The sequence below is a fragment of the Prenolepis imparis genome, unplaced genomic scaffold (assembly GCF_030444845.1).
Source record: "Prenolepis imparis isolate NDT839.2.m4 unplaced genomic scaffold, iyPreImpa1.0 SCAF_1, whole genome shotgun sequence".
NCBI lineage: Eukaryota > Metazoa > Arthropoda > Insecta > Hymenoptera > Formicidae > Prenolepis > Prenolepis imparis.
The window spans coordinates 16178492-16200023 of record NW_028141159.1 but is presented as its reverse complement, the minus strand read 5'-3'; the positions used below and the strand labels follow the sequence as shown (position 1 = coordinate 16200023).

General features: G+C 30.2%; 3 protein-coding genes and 1 long non-coding RNA gene across 5 annotated transcripts; 1 reads left to right on the top strand and 3 right to left on the bottom strand.

Annotated features, from left to right (window-relative positions):
- Positions 1 to 268: 268 nt before the first annotated feature.
- On the bottom strand, positions 269 to 13684 carry LOC145932650 (homeodomain-only protein). The gene is made up of 3 exons (XM_083031767.1): positions 13549 to 13684; positions 639 to 824; positions 269 to 513 (listed from the first exon to the last, which is right to left on the bottom strand). The coding sequence occupies exons 2-3, from the start codon at positions 816 to 818 to the stop codon at positions 442 to 444; spliced, it is 252 nt and encodes an 83-aa protein (XP_082887893.1). The 5' UTR covers positions 819 to 824; positions 13549 to 13684; the 3' UTR covers positions 269 to 441.
- On the bottom strand, positions 1133 to 9981 carry LOC145932519 (cilia- and flagella-associated protein 61). Its single transcript, XM_083031515.1, has 20 exons — positions 9966 to 9981; positions 9728 to 9891; positions 9483 to 9609; positions 8989 to 9401; positions 7808 to 8040; positions 7458 to 7711; positions 7140 to 7356; positions 6705 to 6979; positions 6112 to 6306; positions 5816 to 5938; positions 5588 to 5697; positions 5367 to 5518; positions 4997 to 5207; positions 4741 to 4910; positions 4429 to 4641; positions 4182 to 4304; positions 4023 to 4100; positions 3808 to 3924; positions 3671 to 3736; positions 1133 to 3567 (listed from the first exon to the last, which is right to left on the bottom strand). Exons 2-20 carry the CDS (start codon positions 9861 to 9863, stop codon positions 3379 to 3381), a joined length of 3402 nt encoding a protein of 1133 aa, XP_082887641.1. The 5' UTR covers positions 9864 to 9891; positions 9966 to 9981; the 3' UTR covers positions 1133 to 3378.
- Positions 9810 to 11342, top strand: LOC145932656 (uncharacterized). The gene is made up of 3 exons (XR_014424762.1): positions 9810 to 9906; positions 10199 to 10375; positions 10820 to 11342. It is a non-coding gene; the product is annotated as an uncharacterized LOC145932656 (long non-coding RNA).
- A 3705-nt stretch (positions 13685 to 17389) lies between the features above and the next one.
- On the bottom strand, positions 17390 to 21520 carry Trc8 (TRC8 ring finger protein). Of its 2 annotated transcripts, none has more exons than XM_083031581.1 (4): positions 21247 to 21520; positions 19840 to 20233; positions 18879 to 19246; positions 17390 to 18771 (listed from the first exon to the last, which is right to left on the bottom strand). In XM_083031581.1, the coding sequence occupies exons 2-4, from the start codon at positions 20126 to 20128 to the stop codon at positions 17464 to 17466; spliced, it is 1965 nt and encodes a 654-aa protein (XP_082887707.1). In that variant the 5' UTR covers positions 20129 to 20233; positions 21247 to 21520; the 3' UTR covers positions 17390 to 17463. The 2 variants fall into 2 exon arrangements, with proteins under 2 accessions (XP_082887707.1, XP_082887716.1); XM_083031590.1 differs by lacking the exon at positions 21247 to 21520 and adding an exon at positions 20906 to 21208.
- Between the last annotated feature and the right edge of the window lie 12 nt (positions 21521 to 21532).

The window sequence follows — 21532 nt, the reverse complement described above, 5'->3', positions numbered from 1 at the left end:
GGACTTCCTCTCATATAAACAATACATAATATTTTATTAAAATTATGCAATGAATAATATATTTTCTCATTTTTCTTAAATTGTTAATTATTTTATATTTTTTAATGAGAAATAATCGTAAACTTGTATATTGTTTAACAATATACTTGTATATACTATTTAAGATTATTTGTCATTAAAACAAAATAAAAAATAAATATATATATTTGTGTTAATCTAAATATTTAACTATGTGATATACAGATAAAAAAGAAAATACAAGTAAAACTCAATTACATATCCAATTTAATAAAAATTTTAAATTGCTAAATCAATTTTATGAATGAAGTATAAGGTACATTAAGGCGCATAATTTTCCATCAGGCCAGTTGCCTGTGTGCGTATATAAATCAGAACTTCAGGTACAAAGTGAAATAACATTGACGAGTCTCACAGTAATAATCAATGTAACCCAAGATTCCCGCCGAGACCCTGTTCTTTCCGCCACTGAGCCAATCTAATAGCATACCATCCCTGGAACATAATTTACTTTTATCATATCTTATTTCACTTTACTTGTTTCATTGAATAATATGCAAATTTTATTTTATTCACGTTATATATCGTTATTTATTATAGTTTGACATAGGTTTACTCACTTCAACATCAGCCTCGGAAAGACCAGTTTCAGCCGCGAGCAGTACGATGTCCGCGGTATAAGGTGCTCTTGGCCATCTATTAAACTGTTCTTGAAGAACTGCTTCCTGGTCCACTGTCAAGCGAATCACTCGAGTACCAGTTCTGCTAGTGGAAAATCGCGTGGGGTAAGACTTCAGCATGTTTCCCTTGTAAAAAGAAAATGTATAATATTTATAAATTGATAAGAAAAAGCAATCAATATAGAAAATAAACGCTACGATATAACGTAACGTAATATAATACAAAGATAGAGTTGACTTCTATATTGATATTGCTATTTTAAATATAATTGATTCTCAGTGAGAAATCATGAGTTACAACTTCTTCCTTTGTTTATATTAATGAATTCTTTGAAATTATATTCTATATATATATTCTATTTATACATATAAGAATATAAAAACAAAGAGACAAAAAATGAGCTACTAAGAGCTCAGCAACAAATAAGGCAATTTGTCTTAAAATAAGATTTTTCTTCTTTAATTAAAAAATATATTTTGGTTCTTAAATGTATTATGTATAAAGTTCCTGTTAACATGAAAAGAACGGCAGTAGAAATTATACAGCGACAAATAGAAGTGATTCATTAACATGGCGCGAATATGGATCTCCTATTATCATTTAGATTTAGAATGACAAACATGCTATCCTGTCGTAAAATGTGTTTGTGTTGTGTCAGATCAGCTTTTCTTACATAATGGTTCTATATTACAATAGAATTGGCATCGGTACAAGTAATCGATACACAAGTTCGCATGCCATGTATTTTAAAATTCGCGTATTTTTTTAAGATTTCGAATTGATTTCTTTTTTGTAAATATAGAGCTGTTCATTCTAAATTCTAACATAGATTTTAGCATCTATGTGGCCACGAGAGAAAATTTTATTTGTGAATATTGTCAATATTTATTTTGTGATAAACTACAGAACATTTTTAGGGACCACGCTAGAAAGTCACGGTAAATAAGCCAGCGGTAAGAATAGCACGACATTGACCCAACATCTCAGGGTCTGCGAGATTTTGGATACATTTCAAAAACGCGGCGACATGAGTTACGAAAGAGACACGAAAAAGACTGACGAAATCTGTAATAATCCGTAATGAATCCGTATCACGTGTAGGTGTTCAAGGAAAAGGCGTAATAAAAAAATTAAATTTTGCAAACACATAGAACAGATTGAAATGAACGAAGGTTTTTTTTGAATAAATCGATATATTCTACAAAGTATGAGCACACAAAATAGAAAAGCTTGAATCACACGTAGAATCTTTATCTTTTTTTTTTTATTTTAATTATTTCCTATCTCGCTATTTTATAATATAATTTCCGCAGCGCTTAAATCATCTCTTCGACAGGGAGCAAAAACGCGGAGATTAATATGTATATTAAAATATTATCTATCGGCTCTCTCTCTTGGATAGTATCCGTGTTTCTATAACAACCTTCCTACGACGTATAACGTAAGGTAAAACGTAGGTGATGTGACGTTACGAATGCCTTGAGACGCCGCGCTACAACTTAGCGGAATGTTAAACTTGACCTACAGATCGAATCGCATACCAAGTAAGTAGATGCGAACTCGTTTACCGAGGATGACTTCTACGATCGCACGTGGCTTTTATCTTAATTCAAAAATGTTTGCATGCAGAAATAAGGTGTGACCGTTTATCATCGATTATTACGTGTCGATAGTTGATGCAACCTTCGCATATACAAACAACGACAGGACATTGAGCAAAAATTTGCATAATGCCACTTTAATCTATTTCTTTTTTTTTTTTTATCGCGATTAATTTTTCAATGAACACGCAAAGAAGGCCATCACAGCTTGATATAGCAAAGCTGTATTTTTTATAATGGAGCTTTATTTTTTTTTTGTCATTTTCAGACACAATTCCGATAACTTTGACGGCACGATTTTATAAATATTTTTTAATTAATTTCTTATAACTCTCTCTTATATTTATAATCTATATTTCTCTGTAACAAAACACAATGCAAAAAGTTCTAGAGCGCGATAATTTTTCGTTTTTCCTAGTATTATAAACATTATACATTATTATTATATGTGTCATAAATGTAAATGTTAAATATACAAATGTTATTACTTATTAGATTTGTTGAGTTATAAAATTGGAAATAAATTACGTGTTGTGAAAAATTAAATTAAATTTAAATATTTTCAGGGACTAATAAATCTAAATTTAATTATAGTAAGAATTTTTTTCAAACAACACATACAAATTTCGTCTTATTTTAAATTGATAAATTTACTAAAAATTAGCAAAAAGATTGCAAGGCTTCACATTTCAATTGAATGCACTTCCGATCAAAATTAAAGATGGATGAAGAAGAGACAAAGCTTTTCTCATTTTGTGTTACCAAAAAATTTAATTGAACTTTATACTTATTAAATAATTCTGCTACATAATAATATAGATATAATATTAAATAATAAGAAATAATATCAAATTGATCTAATTTTTTTATTTTACTACATCGTCTTATTTTTATTAACTCGGAAAAATTAAATAATCTCATTGATATTTCTTCCTACTATCAATCTTAGCTTTCGAAAATATCTTTAGAAAATATTTTCATACGTCGCCAAAGTTCTCGGAGAATCTCCCCTCATTTTCATATAATTATAATATATTTTTCGGTATTTTTCATATTTTTTCAAATTCGTAAAAATATTCTATTGTTCGAAATATAATGGACTTTCTTCTATATCCATATACATTTGGCGTTGTCTCTGCGGTGTACAATACATCGATAAATCATCTTCGTGAAATTCCAAAAAATTCAAAAGATTATCTTCGAGTTCTCGATGATAAATCGAGCCAGCATATTTATATTCGATGTAACGTCGATCATTTTCAGATATCTATACAAATATCGAATTCTTTCAATTTGGAATATTAATTGATAGTGGGAGAAAAATATGCATATTTTGATCATCATGAAAATTTGTTAGTTAAAAAACTCACATCTTTCCATTTGGATTTGATTAAAGCGCGCATGCAATTATCGATCAAGGAATCGCCGTAAATATCCTATATAGCGAAAAAATAAGCACGGAATAAATATCGATGTACATAGGTGTATCAAATGAACGGTATCTTACCGTCTGCGACAGCAAAGTAGCTCGATTTTCAACTCGCAGACATTCAAATTTATCATGAAAAATCGCTGCAGCCCAAGGTTCGCGAAAGTATGCGTAAAAATCCGCAATATATGAGTTCTGATCGCGCGAAAACAAATAATTATTATGAGAAATGTGTAAATATAAAGCATACTAAAATTTAATAAATCTCTTTTTATATTGTCATTAGTTCTTACTCGAAAACGGAATTTTAACTCGTTTAACATACTCTCGTGTTTTCCATATAAAGCGACCACATTCTGCACTTGAAATATCTATAAAATAATTCTAAAATGAAGTCACATTTATATTTTAAGTGACAAAATAAATATACGCAGCACATAAACTAAGGTCACCTTTCTATTAATACACGTTACAGTTTCCACCGAATCGTACATGTTTAATTTAATACGGAAATATCCAATTTCGGATGTGCAAGAACCAGTTACAAGCACTTCGCCCTGTACCTTGAAAATGAACTGCATCAATGCAATTATTTATACGACTATTTTCTTCGATATACTTTGACAAAATTTATTAATGCCGAAATAGCAACGTTTTATTCGCGTATTATTCTAAATAATTCCTTCAAATTAAACTCACGTAAAAATTATCTCTACTCGTCATCTTGTCCCGAATTTTCTTGCCGGGTTTGTGTACATGCAAATAATAATAATCGCCCGGCAAAATGCAAGCGATTATGATGGGTACACGGAATACCGGAAGTGTCAAGTATACATTTTCCTCTTTCGAAAATACAGGAACTTGCTCGTCCCGCCGATGAATATCGATCACTCTTCGTAAAATTTGAGCGAGCTTCAGATATAAACAAATACGGAAAAAACGCGAACGATTCAATATACAATTGACATTACATTTAAAAAAAAACAAGAGGATTCTATTTTATATACTAACTCTCTCTCCGATTTCTACACTATTATAATATTTATGTTGCCAGGATTTGGCGTAAAGCTTTCTAGAATATTTCGTCATGGTACCAGCGGCAAAAATAAACGGATCGTTCGTGCGAAACTCAGAATCTATCACTAACAAATCATCGAAAACGAGACCGGCACGATAAATTGCTGAAACCGTAAATTTCATGTAAAAAATCATATCGATTAAATGCAGCTTTAAAGTGTCAATGATGAAAATTATGAATAAAAATTACCCCAAAATGCGTTTAAATTAATCGTTTTCTCATAGAAGTTAAAAAGAGCATCGCAGACTAGCTTTCTTCTCTCCCCTTCGTTTTCGATTATGATGCTTTCAATCATCAGCTTCTCGTCATTATCTTTTGTCAGGACCCAATCGATCATGTTACATTCGCACAAAACTTGAACCTTGTCTTGTAAAATAGCGTTCATCACTGCTTCGTTCACCTTATATACGAGTATAATATTTTATCGATGCTATTAGTTCTATATGCATAGAATGTCCCATAATTTATGGGGTCTACTTTAAGAATGGGGACACTGTTTATATAAATATAACTATAAATAAGTAGTGAAAAATCACGTAGCATATTATCTTAACCATACTTCGCAATCGTCAAAAAAGAATTTGTCGTGCGTATTGTTGGAGTTCAGGATCGGCTTGATTAACGTGATCCACGAAGGTTTTACACCGAACTTGATCAAACCGCCGAGCGCGCAGTAGCAATCAATATTACAACCGTAAAAGAATATTGCTTCTAATAGAATCAAACAACATTATCGGAATATTGCAAAATAGCAACTTGGTTAATTGACGTTGCACTTACTCCTTTCTTTGAGATCCTTTGTTAACAACCAAATTTTTCTTAAACAATTAGAAGCTTCCGTATCATCATTTATAGTAAGACAATTCCATGGTGTCTCCTCTGTATTCATCCTTGGAAAATATATATAATATATAGTATTTTCTATAAAATGTAGCAATTACTATATAATGTATAATATTTTGTTATAAGGGGGGATTTAGTGATTGTTTTAATTAATGGCAACTTTACTCTTGTTTTTGCGTTTTTGTGTCTCTTTGTAATATCGGTCTTTGATATTGCAAGCCGCATGTTAAAACCAAATAATCGTACGCGATATTTCCTTGATTCATCACACTTACGTATTTATCTTTCCTAGTGCAAATACATATGTATATATTAATTTATATTAAAGCAGTAGATGATTACAAACGTCGCTTGTTGTAAAAAAAAAAAAAAAAAAAAGAGAAAAGAAAAATATATAAAACTACATCTTTTTCATATTAAAAAAGTTAAATATAATAAAATTAAGAGCTTTTCAATATCACCTGTTGATCTCTGTCATAATGCCATAAACAATATTGATCCAAGCTTTCGCAGGCATACAGCGACGATATTCTAAGCAAAATTTTCCTTTAAATGGAAGTAGACATATCTCTGCGCGACTTGGTTTATTATCAAAAGGTATACCATGTGGCGATATTAATGTAAGATTTGTAAATTGTATATAATGTTGCATCGATCTATTATAATTTAATATTATTATAATGATTAAGAGAATGTATTTTTTATATTTTTTAAAAAATTATGTACACAGATTTTGCTTTTAGAATTTACCCTGAAAATCATGGTAATCGTGGGATAATATGGTGTAGAAAGAATTTTATGAGAATTTCTTTGATTAATATTTATCACTAAAAATAATAATATCTATTACAATAAAATATAAATTATGTTTAATCAAACATGTTTTCTATTTTATTGTGATAAATATTATTTTTATTGTGATATTAATCAGAGAAATTCTCATAAAATTCTTTCCATACCATATTGTCCCACGATTACCATGATTTTCAGAGAAAATTCAGTGTACAGTGATATATTTTTGTCGAGTTTAGCATCATTATAATTAAAAATTTACCGTAAAGCAAGATATTCCGCAAAAGCTATTCCACATTCCGATGCCCCAACGATAACGATCTTCATATCGATAATTACACGTGGCATCATTGCTAATCTTGGTGACGTAACAAATAAAGAGAACCTATTGTTATCATCGTCATTCTCTTTATTTTTTACGTTATTTTCGCAGTTATTAAGATTTTCAGAAATGATGGGGAATCTATATTCAGCTTGTCTACGAGGATTAACTGGAATCATATCGTCCAAGCAAGACACCAAAGGATGCATTCGTGTCTGCAAGTAACTTTCTATATTAATATTTTATCAGTGTGATTTTTTTAATCAAACGTGATAAAAGGTGATCAAAAATTTTCATGTGTTGTAATAGACTGTAAAAGTAAAAAATTGGCGCTTTTGAAATATCTTCCGAATCGAATATTATCGTAAAGCTCACCAAGGTACTCTCATCTTCGTGATGAAGCCGATATAAGATTACCGTTAACTCGCTTAAACGAGCAATCTCGCGGAAAAAGAAGCGATGGTAAGTGGAGAAAATCGGCATGAGAACAAAATGCAAGAGGCGTCCGTAATTATCTTGAGGAATACTCCGTATAGACACGTAATCTTCTATATGATAATGTTTTTTAATGAAATCGATTTGTTTCTCGGCACTACAATAAGATAAAAGAAAAATATTTTTATTTACTCTTTCATATAAATATTTGAATATTTTTTATTAAAAAAAAAAACTATATTGATATACAGTAATAACCGTATTATAGCGAGTCCAACCATTGTATCGTTGCATTCGAAGACAAAACAATTTAGATCGAGCTGCAAAGGATCCATCGCAAAATCGAAATCAGTCAAGATCTCATTGTGCTTTGGTACAGCGAATAAAAGTTCCTGTATAGATTTTCGGTCTTGTATTTGGGCGCAACGACATATTATCTCTTCGCGAAGAATCGCTCGATGTACAATGTATAATGTCATTGGAAAATCTTTATTACATCTCAATGGTATGCACTATATCATTATGAGATTGTTTTAGATTGAAAACATAAAATAAATACCATCTTTTCTTCTTCCTCATACATACTTATTAATCAAAATGATAAATACCGTAAAATGTTGAAGAAACTGATAGTATGGATGCGAAAAAGGGAGGACAATCGCGCAATATTCTAAATGTGGAAAACAATCAAAAGCAGCCTCCAAGAAATCATAGGACCAATGGGGCCTCATCTCATCGCGCATGGCAAAAATTTCCAAAACGAAGACATTTATTTCATCGTGAAACGTTGGATGCATCGGCGGAACATCATGAATGAGTTGCGTTTGCATCATCTGGTTGTCTTTAACAGTAAGTAGAGTATTTTTGCAAAGAAGCTTCATGTTATGCACTATCACAATACACGCGCATTATATAAATGTTCATTGAAACAGTTATCATTATTTCTTAATTCATACTCCCATGTTTTTATCTCTTAAAAATTCTAAAGAATATTATAAAAGAGAATCATGATGATAAGGAGAAATGCAGTTAAATTATCTAATTAATTAGTCTCCTTTTTAGCATCTTCATTCTTGATATTTTTAATCTCCCTATTCTCTTTCTTCTGCGTTGCTTTTCTCATGATTTTGCTACTTAAAATAAAAGTCATTGTGCGTATGATGAAAACAATATTTCATTTTGCACATATGATATTGAAATCATAAATTTATGAAACTTGGAAGGAGTTTTTAACAAGGGGAAGCTGATAATAGTGATAAGAGAGGCAGTATCTTAACTTCAAAGTACTTCGGGTAATCATATCGGCGCGGTTCGGAATAAGCAATTCTCAATGTGTTAACATGTTACTCACACACGCTCAAATATTATTAACTGAATATTATTGAGCCTAACCGAAATAGAAGTTAATGGTTTGTCAACTCATTCCTCTTAAAAATCAAGAGATCGCCTTATTGTCTACATCGGCAATTAATATTATATTTAGATATTTTATTTCTTAATTAAGTCGATGATTGGAATAGAAAAAGAATTGAAAGAAAATATTAAAAAATTTGTTTGATCTCTCAATGTGCTAAGAATTAAAAGGGTTCGTATCAAAAGAATTTTCTCGTCGACAAATCTATGATTATTTTTATCCGCGCATTTACGAAAGAAAAATTTATTTCCTGCCTTTTCCATTCGATCTTTCGAAGTTATAGCTCTCTTAAATTATTTTCAGAAGATTAATTTTGAAAGTTCCCAGTCGCGTATAAATGTAAGTATCAAATTTGATTATTGATAAAGCACTGACCTCTTTTTTCGGAGTTTTTTTTATCCCGAATTATTTCGATCAGTCGTGATCTATCGTCATTTAAATTCCGATCAAATCGCTGCTGTCGATATTCTTGCGAAAATATAGATTGAAGAGATTCATTTGAATCGGTCGCTTCGACGACATCAGTCGGCGTTTTATCATTTTCGTGCGACTTTCTTAAACCATTATACGGGGTTAATTCGAAATTCTCATTCAACAGATCAACATCGATTATGGAGTTGAGACACATGACACCTGCCACCGAGCCATCGGCATCTTCACCGATGATTAATTGGCGACAGCTGTCCGGAGAACGAATCATCTCGCTGATATAATACTCCCCATAAAGCTCTCTTAGGCGTGTATTTTCATCGTCGATAATCGTTCTTATATCGTCATTGTCTTCCTCGCTATACATCGTCATCATCAGAGATATGCAGGTATTTATGGCTTTTGCAAAATATGATTGATCGAAAATCAAATTGACTCACACGACTCTCCGTATCTTCAATTTGGGACGTAATCGTTGCCGTTCGCTTAAATATAAAAATTGGAACGCATCGGTGTGTCGCGCGTGTTTAGCCAGAATTCTAGTCATCTCTCGCTCGAACATATCCGCTAGAAAAAAATATGACACACACGGAACTCTTGAATTAATAAACTATCAAAGTATTATTTATTAACGCGCCATTCGAAGGAGGTTCGCCGGTGAACTTAGATCGATAGAAAGGATCACCTAGGATAACCCGAGGAGGTACCACCAGGATCACGTGTTGGCAATAGGTAGTGATGTCGAAGATTGCGGCTAACAGCTCCTTGAGGAAATCATTGTTTGAGTAACGCTCATCCCATACCAGTAAATGTACGAACATCGTGTTTCTTTCACTGGCAGCAGAGATCCTTTTCGGAAGAAACGTTAGTTGAATAAAGCTCGTCTGGCATTCTCATTCAAGAAATAAATCGATCGACATTACTTGAGAGAATTTTCTCTTCGAATTTACTCTGAAAATCATGGAAAGAATTTTATGAGAATTTCTCTGATTAATATTTATCACAATAAAAATAATATCTATCACAATAAAATATAAAACATGTTTGATAAATTTTACTAAACTGCATAGTAAAATTAATCAAACATAAAATTCTTTCCATGATTTTCAGGGTAAATTTTAAGAGAAAATTCTCTCAGTGTACTATTTCCCGACAGTGCTGGCGAGAAAGGAAGATTACCCATAAATCGTTTTCAACCAAGTCAACCAATCGCATGGTGGTACTGATGGAATATTGGGATAATTGCAGAGGCATATTCCCGAAACGATATCATGTCTATCGTCATACTGGATCACAAAGAGACAGCAAGTTTCGCTGCAAATTTTATTTAACGGTACTTTGAAACGCGAAAAAAGCGCGATTTATATTTTGCCGATATATAGAAGAACGAGCAAGCTCTGAAATAACTCGCTATAAATACTAGAGCCGTTCCAATTCTACGTCTCCGAAAATTTCGTAAGTCGTCGAACGTATAAGACGTTCTAAGTACGGTAAATCCGAATGTTCGGCACGACGATATCCCGAGACTTTACTAGGCAATTTGTCAGCATGATGCTGTGAACAGTGTCCATTTTTCGTGTCATTAACCATCGTTGACATCTTGAAAACCGTTTGGCAGAAATTTGTGCGAACTCGTATCACATGCGCGATTTTCACTTGCAATCGATTCTTATCGCGGCTACTTCTTGATTAACTTTGTCTGCTCTCTTTGTCGAATTAAAATAAGCAGTTTTTGTCTTATTAAGAGATATTTCTCATCTTCTTCTTTATGTTTTAGGTATTTTTTCTTGCGCTTCACGCTATTAAGTGCGTGCAACAGCACGAGCCTGATTAATTGACAATTGCCAATGTTTGGAGCGAATAGTTACGAGGGAAAAGATCAAACGAAATTATCGAATGTCGACTGACCGTGGGAAAAGTTCATCGGACCGTACAGACTCGACAAGGCGATCGTTTTTAATGCCCGCAAAAAAGGTAATAATGAAACTCCTTGAACAATTTAAGCGGAGAGGCGAAGTAATTGCTTTGCTTTCTCGCAATCTCCTCTTGCCCCCAGCTTCTTTTCATCTAATAAGTGACTCCTGTTAGATAGCGTTCACACAAGCCGTAAATCGTCACCGTCAAAAATATACAGTCTAAAAATTTGGATTAACACTTCTCATTCCACATAAAATTCATCTTACTTCGGTTCTATAATACTTTCCGAAATATCTATATTTCTCGCCGAGAAGAATTGGATTGATAATTTTGACCTTTTTAATTTTAATTTTAATAATTTTAAATTGCAACAACGAATGACATCACATCGAGCAAGTATAGTTAAATCTCATTAATTTTGGTCCTAAGGGGATAGAAGCGAAAAATTCTCGGAAAACAAAAATTAACTAACATTCTCTCTATAGTGCAAACTGCATAAATATATCGCAGTTACGCGAATGCAATTGCACGATATATGCCATCACATGATCTGTCATTATGACATAGAGGACACGTGATATTAGTGCTCATGAAATTGTGTGTGTGTAGGAGTACCAAAATTAATGTGGCTAAATTTAAAGAGACTCTACTGCACTGACTCGAAGAAATGATTTACAGAAAAAACTTCCACAAAATACGGTGCATTTTTTTGCGTGGAAGCTATTCATACTGTATTAAATATATAATACCGTAAGCATAGTATATACTGTTGCCATTGTGACATTACATGCAGAAATCGGCAATCGTCACGATACTTCGCAGTTTCAACGTTTTCTTTTTTCATAAAACGAGCCGAGCTACTTAGTACCGTTTCAGGACAAGTTCCTTCCTTCTATGTTCGTTTTTTATGCAGTTAGTTACTCTGATGACATTTAAATCTGAATTAGTCTCTCCGTTGGGGAGTTCAAAATATACGAAATAAAATTACTCCAATAGATGAATTACTTAACAATAGAAAATTAGAGAGTTCTACTAAAGAATTAATAAAGAATTTCTACGAAAATAACAATTATTTTATATATCTCAATTATTTGAGATATATTATCTTTTTTTCTTCTGTTTTTCTCATCGATTGCTGAGAAAATTATCAATGTCGATCTCCTTAACTATCTCTTTAACTCACGGCAAGTTTTTGAACTATTATGATAATGACTTTCGTCAGGCAATGTGTGGAATTACGATGTGCAATATAAGAAATTTTTAATGTTAGTAAATATAAAAAAATAAATCTTTAAAATATTATATAGATCAAAATACATGTATATAATTTTTTGTAAAAGCTTGCCCTAAGAAATCTTTAAAATACAAATTTTTTTTGATAATTTTAAAGTTCTAAATCTTTCTCTCAATTTAGAATTATACAATTTACAACTTACAATTCAAGAACTGAAACTTGATCTTGACTCAACATTTCAGTTGGACTTATGAACGTACAAACTAATGTGAATAACATGTTTATTTCCGATGTTATTTGTATATTAGAACTGAGTAATAAATTACAGACATAAATTCGAAAAGAGAAAAAAATATATTAGATTTTTTACTGCGAAGTATCGTCTTAATAAGATAATTAAATTACCAAGTATGTAAAAAAATCATATGCAACAATTAATTTTTATTAGTTTTTTAGTATCTCTAAAAACTGAATATCTCTGAAAATCTGATAGATGTAAATCTATAAATGGCTTTTTCAACAGATCACTGTTGATTTGATGTATCAATTGTGTAATTAATCGACGCGAAAATCGCTCTATGAATCAATGTCATTCATTTTCCATGTAAGTGCCAGTATTCACTGTTCTCGCTCTCTGCATACGCTATGAAAAAGGCCCTTTTCTCACGTGTTCATCAGTATAAGAAAGGCTTCCCGGTTGCTCCACTATCCCCACCATTGAATATAATGATAGCGCATATGGAGCAGTGTTGCGTCTTATTCAGATAGAAATAAAGTGTTACGCGTAGTTAAAATAAAGCTGGCTCTTAAATTCGTATCTTTTCAATTTATTCCTCGTTTCACATTATAGATATATATATTTTTTATATTATTATATATATATATATATATTTTATATTATTTTATATGATTTTATATTATTTTACATATATATTTTATATTATTTTATATTATTTTACATATATATTTTATATTATTTTATATTATTTTACATATATATTTTATATTATTTTATACTATTGCATATATTATATAAAATAATAAGTTCAGAAGTGCATTTATTATACACGAGTTTAGTCAGTACTATATATAGTACTGACTAAATTTGTCAAATATTCCAAACGTCGCTTACAAATAATTTTTTTTTAATAAAACTCTGCTAACTCTTAAATAACAAACTTTTGCATGTGTTTGCTAATCCTCGGAGATAAGAAAAATAATCAACTGTGTTAAATTAAAAAGTTGCATATCACAATCACGTTTTAATTTCTCTCCCATTTCTTTTCTCCATTTAATGTGACTTTATGACATTAGAAATTAAAGTAGGAAAAACGTTTTGAAAAAAATTGACTTACTCGTATACGTTTTACTTATTGTGCCTCGAAGAACGTGGTAGACAACACACTCGACAACGGTACGCAGGCGACTGACGAGACTTTCTGGGATCGAGCAAACACACACTGTATTATAAAATACGAAGCAGAGAGTGGGAGGCGAAACTGTTTTGTATGTACATATAGAAGCAGCTGTTTTAAGATATTGACAATGAAATTTTAAATGCATGACATGAGAAACTGATATGAACATTTAACGCAATTAACGATTACAAAGAAATCTTTAATTTTTTAAAATAGTAAATTTGTCTCTGTCTTTAGAAATACATTTGTAATCTAGAATTTCAAGGCAATATATACATATTTTTTACATCTCTCGATGTTCTCGGAAATTAAAAATTTTTAAACAAGTTTCGATAATGAGCAGATCAAATTTTTTATTAACATCGGTTTTTAGACATTGTATAAAAGAAATAGCTTGTAGTTAACATTTAAAGGGATAGAAAAAGAAGTTTTCTGTAAAGATTGTGCGTGTTGTGTATTTGTGTATCATATAGCACGTATAATATATTTGATAATTTTCAAGAAAATGCATAGATGCAAAAATATGCATTCGCATACCGCAAACTCTTAATAAATCTAGGCTTGGACACGCTAATGGGTTCGCGTGATAATCCATCCTTGACCCGATAGCTTCACTGTCGAAGTTACTTTAATCGCGCGAAAGTACGATGCATAATTTTCTTACGCACATTATATGAAGACGCATTGTATCTGTATATTGTATTATATATATACAACTCCTTTCATAAAAAATTACATTTTTCTTTCATGTGCTTTTAAAAAAAATTTTAGGTGAAGAGCAACATATACTTGTAATTTAACAAAAGAAAGCCAAGTTCAACGAGATTCTTTGACATCTATACTTCTAACTAGAAGGAACATTAGGAATTAGGATTATACATGTAAAAGAGTGAACGAAGAAATTGTAAAAAAGCTTAAAAATATAATTTTTATTCAACGTACTCTAAAAAACATGTTATATAAATTTATATGTATTTTCTTAATTCTAAATTATATATATAAATTGAATATAAGACTCACTGATAATTAAATATAATAAGCTCAAATATTTTACATCTTTTTATCACAAAAATCTTAACTTTGTATAATCTAATATAAAAAATATTTTAAATTCAATTTTTTATACACTCATAAAATTAATAAAAGATAATTTATTAAAGTAAGAAAACAGTAAAGAAATAATTTATAAAGTTTCGTGATTAAAATCAGTGAAATAAAATCATGTTATAATTATATATATGCTCTTTTTCAATTATTGTATATTCATTATATTATATTATATACATATACAGCATTTTTTACTTTATACAATAAATCAAACTTATTGTATACTTATTTCATTTTTTGCTATAAATAAATAAACTAAAATATTTTAAACTTTTATTCAAATGTGATAATCTATTTAAAATATTAGTAATCATAAATTATATATAAAAAATATATAAATATATAATTATGTAATTATATGTACCTAATTTATGATTATTTTAATATTTAATTATTATAAAGAAATTTAAAAAATTGATCATTGAAATTAAATACTTTTTTTTATTAAAAATATATCTTTTTAGCTGCATTTAGATATTTTTCATTAGTATCTAATGAAAATGGCGAAGGCTGTCTCTGAGTAGACTATTATATTATTAAATATTTAATTTTAATTAATTTTTTTAACTTTTTTAAATAATCTCATAATCTTTAGCTTATTTAAATATATTCTTCTTATGCCTTAAGAAATTGATTGTGATAAAGAGTTGATAAATGATTGATTTGATATATCCTATATTTGTCAGTTTTGAGCATGTAATCGTTAAAATATATTTTACACTTCAATATTTTGTTTGTTTCTAATACTAATAAAACATCTAATTTTTTTGCCTATAATGTTTCTATTTTACGAAATATAAAACGGAGGACAGAAATTTGTCTATCTAAAATTATTACCAATTGCAATTGATTTTATAGAGGCAGAAATTATCATTCACTCAAGAATAAAAAAAAACTAATCTTTTTTAAGGATGTATGTGACATATATTAAAATATTAAAGATACTGTAAAAAGGAAAGGAACTGGAGAATACTATTATATTAAAAAAAGGATATCAATATATTTGGATGGTTTCTGACCTATCCGGAAATCAATTCCAAAAGTTTTCAGAATTTTTATATTAATTTTTGAAAATATCAAGAAGAAATTGATAGTGCAATGCCTTCGTGATGAAAAACGTTCTAAACATTATTATCGTCGGATAGATCATATCTTGTTCCTTTGAACATTATGTGTTTCAAATATTTCTGTGATTGTTAGATTATCAATTTACTTGTGGAATTATTATTTAAGACTTTTGAATAACTTTTGAATTTGCCATTTTACGTCTCGTACATCCTCTCTTATACTTGTAAACTATAAAGATTAGAGTATAAAAATTGAGATTGCTCAATCGAAACAAAAAAGCAAAGATTTCTTTATCCTATTTTAGTTTAAAGTTTTGTACAATCTTCAATATAGTCTGACCAACTTCAAGGTTCCTGTTTTTTTTTCATTGCAAGGGAAAAATTATATAAAACTTGGACTCTTATAATGTATATATCGTATACTTAATAATATTAAATTACACTTAAAAGTAAATCATTATTTTAGCATAATTATGTATAATGAAAATGAAAGAAATTTGTTATAACAATTATAATAAAAGATTTGTTGTAATAAAATTAAGATTTATTCGCACTTTTCTCTTTTAATTTAAATCTCTTATAGAATAAATCTTAAAGAGCTATCTTTTTTTCAGTAGAAAACCATATGTCATTATAGATCTGTTCGTTTTGTGCTCCCATTTTCTACATTCAGATTCTTCGCTCTTTCTTTCTTCAACACCGTAATATACATATATTTATCTCGTTTCAAATGTAGAAACTTTTAGGGAGTAGGACAAAATGAGCAGATCCTAATTAAGAAAAATGGAAGCACATGTACACATCATGTACAGGGAAGCTTATATCATTGCGTCGCACACTATATACACACGCGCGCGCGTTGTGTGTGCACAACGATCACATTAACATTGATCCAAAAATACATTTAGCGATGGACACTCACTGAATCGACAAAGAGCCAAAGATTTAATATTATACGCCAAATACTTTCTTATAACAAGATATATATTAATCGTCGCATGTAATTTCTCTCTTTTAAATTATTATTCTAATTTATTTACAAGATTTTACATAAAACTGGACGAAAGACTTGAGTTCTTATACAATACTTACTTATAATTTATGCTTTGTGCTTTGTGATTTAAAAAGTTGTGAATCTATATATATTTATTTATTTATATATTATATCACAAAATGAAAAGTTTACATGTCATTTCATATATCTTTATCTGAATGTTAATAATCTCTGATTGTTCTGATAAAATTGAACATTTAAATTTTGTCTAGCGTGCATAAACACGTAATTTTCAATATAATTCTTTTTTCTTCAACTGTGAGAATGCCATTGTCTTTGTTTTACATGTTTTCACTTTTGTGTAATATATATATCGTGGTAAAGAGGACATCAATCTTAAACGTATAGCCATTTTTGTAAGCGTATACAATGGAAATAATGATTACTGGATATTAGATGATCTTGGCGCTTTGCATCTATTTAGTAAATCTCGCAAACATTGTCAAACTTTTCGAGCTACTCGGCTTCTGCTTTTGATAAAGAGTTCATAGTTGTTTATTCTATCCAGCCTTTATTTTGCATGAGATGTTGAAGTAGACATGTATGTACATCATGGCACGACCAAACTCGAAAATTAGTCTCCAAAGACTGTCGAAGAACAGTGTAATCCCGAAAGAGCAAATTCTATATTTCGATATTGTTTCTTCTGTCTTCGTTAATTTCAAGAGTGCCATCGTCACTACTTTGCACATTTTCAACTTTATATAATATATCGTGACAAAGAGGACATCGATCTTGAACATACAGCCATTTTCGCAAGCATACACCATGAAAATAATGATTGCATTGGGTGATCTTGGCGCTTTGCATCTCCTGATAGCAAATCGCGCAGACATCGTCTAGTCTTTCAAGCTGCTCGGCCTTCGCTTCCGGTAAAGAGTTGATCTTGTTCACAGCCGTGCGCCGTTTCATGAACACGCTCCATCCAGCCTTCGCTTCGCACCAGATGTTAAAGTAGGCATGTATACACATCATGATGGCACGAATAGCTCCACCAGATTCGAAGACTAGTATCCAAAAACCATTGAAGAACAGTATAATGCCAAAAGCAAATTCTACAGTATTGCCAAATGATCTTATAATGTATACACAATCGTCGAATTGTTCCCAGAACGCGCTTCTATACGCATCAATCAGAAAAAGCGAATAAATTGCCAGCGAGACTAGTACTTTGACTATTACTTCAACGCTGAAAACCGATACAGCCAATAGCCATGTACTCACTGTGAAGTGAGACCAGAGAAATATAAGTAACGATACCGGAAAAAATATTAGAAAGGCACAAACTGCCAAAGCCCGCAAATGCCTGTGTAGAGCCGGGTTATGAGAAGCACTGAGTGACATCAAAAGTGGATTCACTATATTGTGCACAAAATGTAAAATTGCCGTAAATAATAGGCAAAAATTACGATACAATCGTATCAAACGCTTCTCTTTATCAAGACTTGTCAGTCCAGTTTGCAAAGCAAGAATGTAGAATAATATAGCGGATACTGTACCGATACTCTTCTCATCCTCATCTTCTGTCAGTAATACCCATTGGAAGAAACAGCCAATATAGTGACAAATGAATGAAATTATGCTAGTCATACCGAGGACAGCTGTCAAAGTTTCACAACCATTTACCAGTAGCGTCCTGACGATGACATAATAATTAAATGTTTCTTCACCATAGTGATTTCCGAAAATTTGAATGACTTGTTCTCCGACTCGCAACATCCAAAATGTACGAAGTACGCATGGTACATTCAGGCGCATCCATTCTGTTTCGGCGAGAGCAGATAAACCATAATTGATTATAAAGTTGCGTGCATGTCGATAGGCTATGTAGATCGTTCGTAACATAGAGATGCCGTTATACCAGATGATAAATTTGCATACAGCTAATGGAATCAATGTTGCACATACTGGCGCATGGTATAAATATTGCACCTAAAAAATATATATACATTTGATATTATATTAACAAAGCAAGAGCTTTTTTTCAATGAATGTTTTATACTGTCATTATTTTTAACTTCAATATTTTGGAAGCTTACCGGTAAGGGATGAATGCCCAAAATAGATGGTGACATGAAACTCAGCACAAGTAATTTTTGAACCACAGGGTGTCTTGGAGCAAGATGAATATAACAAAAGATACTGGCTAACAGGCATTGCAGTATATAGTTCTGAATAATCAATAAGCCTGGACCATTATACAGAACGTCTGATAAATTCAGGGATAATATATTGTCAAGTATGCTGGTTGCAGGTTCATTGGAATTCATATAAGTTATAATTGCTTTCATTGTACTAACATTTGACCAATATGATACAAATATCACCCCAACGGATATTAGATATAGATATACAATTATTAAATGCCTAGTAGATAACATAAATGTGTATAAAGCTGCAAGGCATCCTGGAAAAAAAAAAAAATAAAACTATTAAATATAATTTATTTTTAATATATTCTCTGAATCTGTATATGCATATTTTTCCTTGTTTTCGAGATTAGAGATTGATATTAATTGTTCTTGTTAATTATAATCTATTGATAATATCTTTGATAAACAAATCTTTGATAAAAGAAAAAATTGATCAAATAAAAGATTTAAGCTGCAATCACAAATTTACATCTAATGAAAAATTTTTTCCACAAAACTACATTTATCTAAAAAACTTCTATAGAGATATATATAAGAAATTATATATATATATATATAAGAAATTATATAAATAAAATGCAAAGAGAGATAAATCAGATTTTTATCACATATTTCATCAATAATCAGAGATAAAATTATATAAAAATATAAAGAAGTATTTCTTGTGCTTTATAAATTTTTGAGAAAAACATTGTTTATATATGATAAAACTTGCATATTGTCACGAAAACAAAGACCAATAAAATGAAAATAAATCACACAATAACTTTGTAAATTTACTGATTGCAGCTTTGACTATAGTTGAAAAATATCTAATTTAAAATTGTATAGAAAGATTTTTACTCACCAAGACAACATGATAAAAATTTGAATATGGTTATCAAATAAGTTTTGTAAGTAAAGCGATTCAAGTCGAACTGTTCCATCAGAAACGAGTCTGTCGTAACAGCAGAAATGGAGTTAACAATTGTGCCTACATTGGTAGTTTTGAAACCATTTTCAGTACTGTCCAGGACAATGTTGTCGTTAGGTAATCCAAGACCAATTCTGAGTAACTCATCGATAATAAATAAAGGTGGCACTCTCATTATAACATCAGCAAAGCTGAGAATCCTTTCTCGTACTGAAGTATCCATTTTATTAATGTTCGAGAAAAATGTTCGAGGAAGACACGTTTCTTATGCACGCCTTAGTATTGTATATGGAAGTAGCATTCCGGGATTCGGATATAAAAGTTTCACCTAGTGCAATAAATATAAAAATTAATGTCTCTTGTACACAATTTATATAAATCTATGAAGAAATAATATTTAATGTAATATTTAATACTTAATATACAATATTATTATAAACACAAACAATTTTTGTATAACTTTTTAGTGATTTTCCTAAAGTTTAATATTTTATATGTTAATGCACACACACTCTCTCTCTCTCTTATAAAATTAAAACTTGTTCGATAAAAATTGATTCTCATCAATTTAAATCTTTGATATTTTTTTGTATGAAATTATGGTTTCTGTCAAAACACTACATATACATATATATGTTGCATCAAGTGCTACAAACATAATATTGTACTTTTGATTAGTTTAATTTGCAAAATTAATTTTAATACATGTATTTCTTTAATATTATTGATTTTAAAATAAATATCTTACATTTTATTGATTATATTATTATGACATTATGGCATATATGTAGGGAGATTCTTTTATATATATATATATATATACATGTATATGTATATATAATATGATATACAGATTATTAAAATAAAATTTTATTCCAATTTCAAGATTTACTAAACATGTTTACAACACATGTTTTAGTCCAATGTAAAAACAAACAACAATATTGCTAATGATGAGATATATAATATTGATAGCTTTAATTAAAAAAAAAATATATACCTTGCTTATGTAGTAAAAAGATGATAAATTTTCTAAGAATTAAAGTAGAATATAATGACATGTTTTAAAAAAGAGAAAAAAATTGTTTCATCTTTAATAAATATATACCATATTGTATAATCATATCAAATAACAGCAAAGCGAAACATGTAAACGTAAATATAATTCTAAGGAAAATTATAACCTCAAAATAGCATGTTCTAAACACAATTGAATATGAGCTTTGCAAGCACATCGTATTCAACACGATGCCAGCAAATATAAGATAATATTTTTTTCCACAAAATTAATACAAGCTATTTTTTAGGTTGACCAAAGGAAAATCAAGGACAGGAACTTACTAAGCAGCGAAACATCGAGGAAAGAAGCTGATTCACAAATCACATTTCATAATCGTACATTATGGTGCACTTGACCGCAATGACTTGACGAACATTTATGAGTGACTTTGAATAACTCGAATCGCGAATTGAAATGCGAGGTACAAACATCCTCCTAGCGTTTACCATGTATTGTTCTTATGATAAATAGAGACCCTGTATAAGTAAAATATCTCACGACGCCATCGCTCGGTCGTTTCGTGTCACCTGTATTTTTATCAGCTGTTAGAAGCCCCGCGACTTTTGG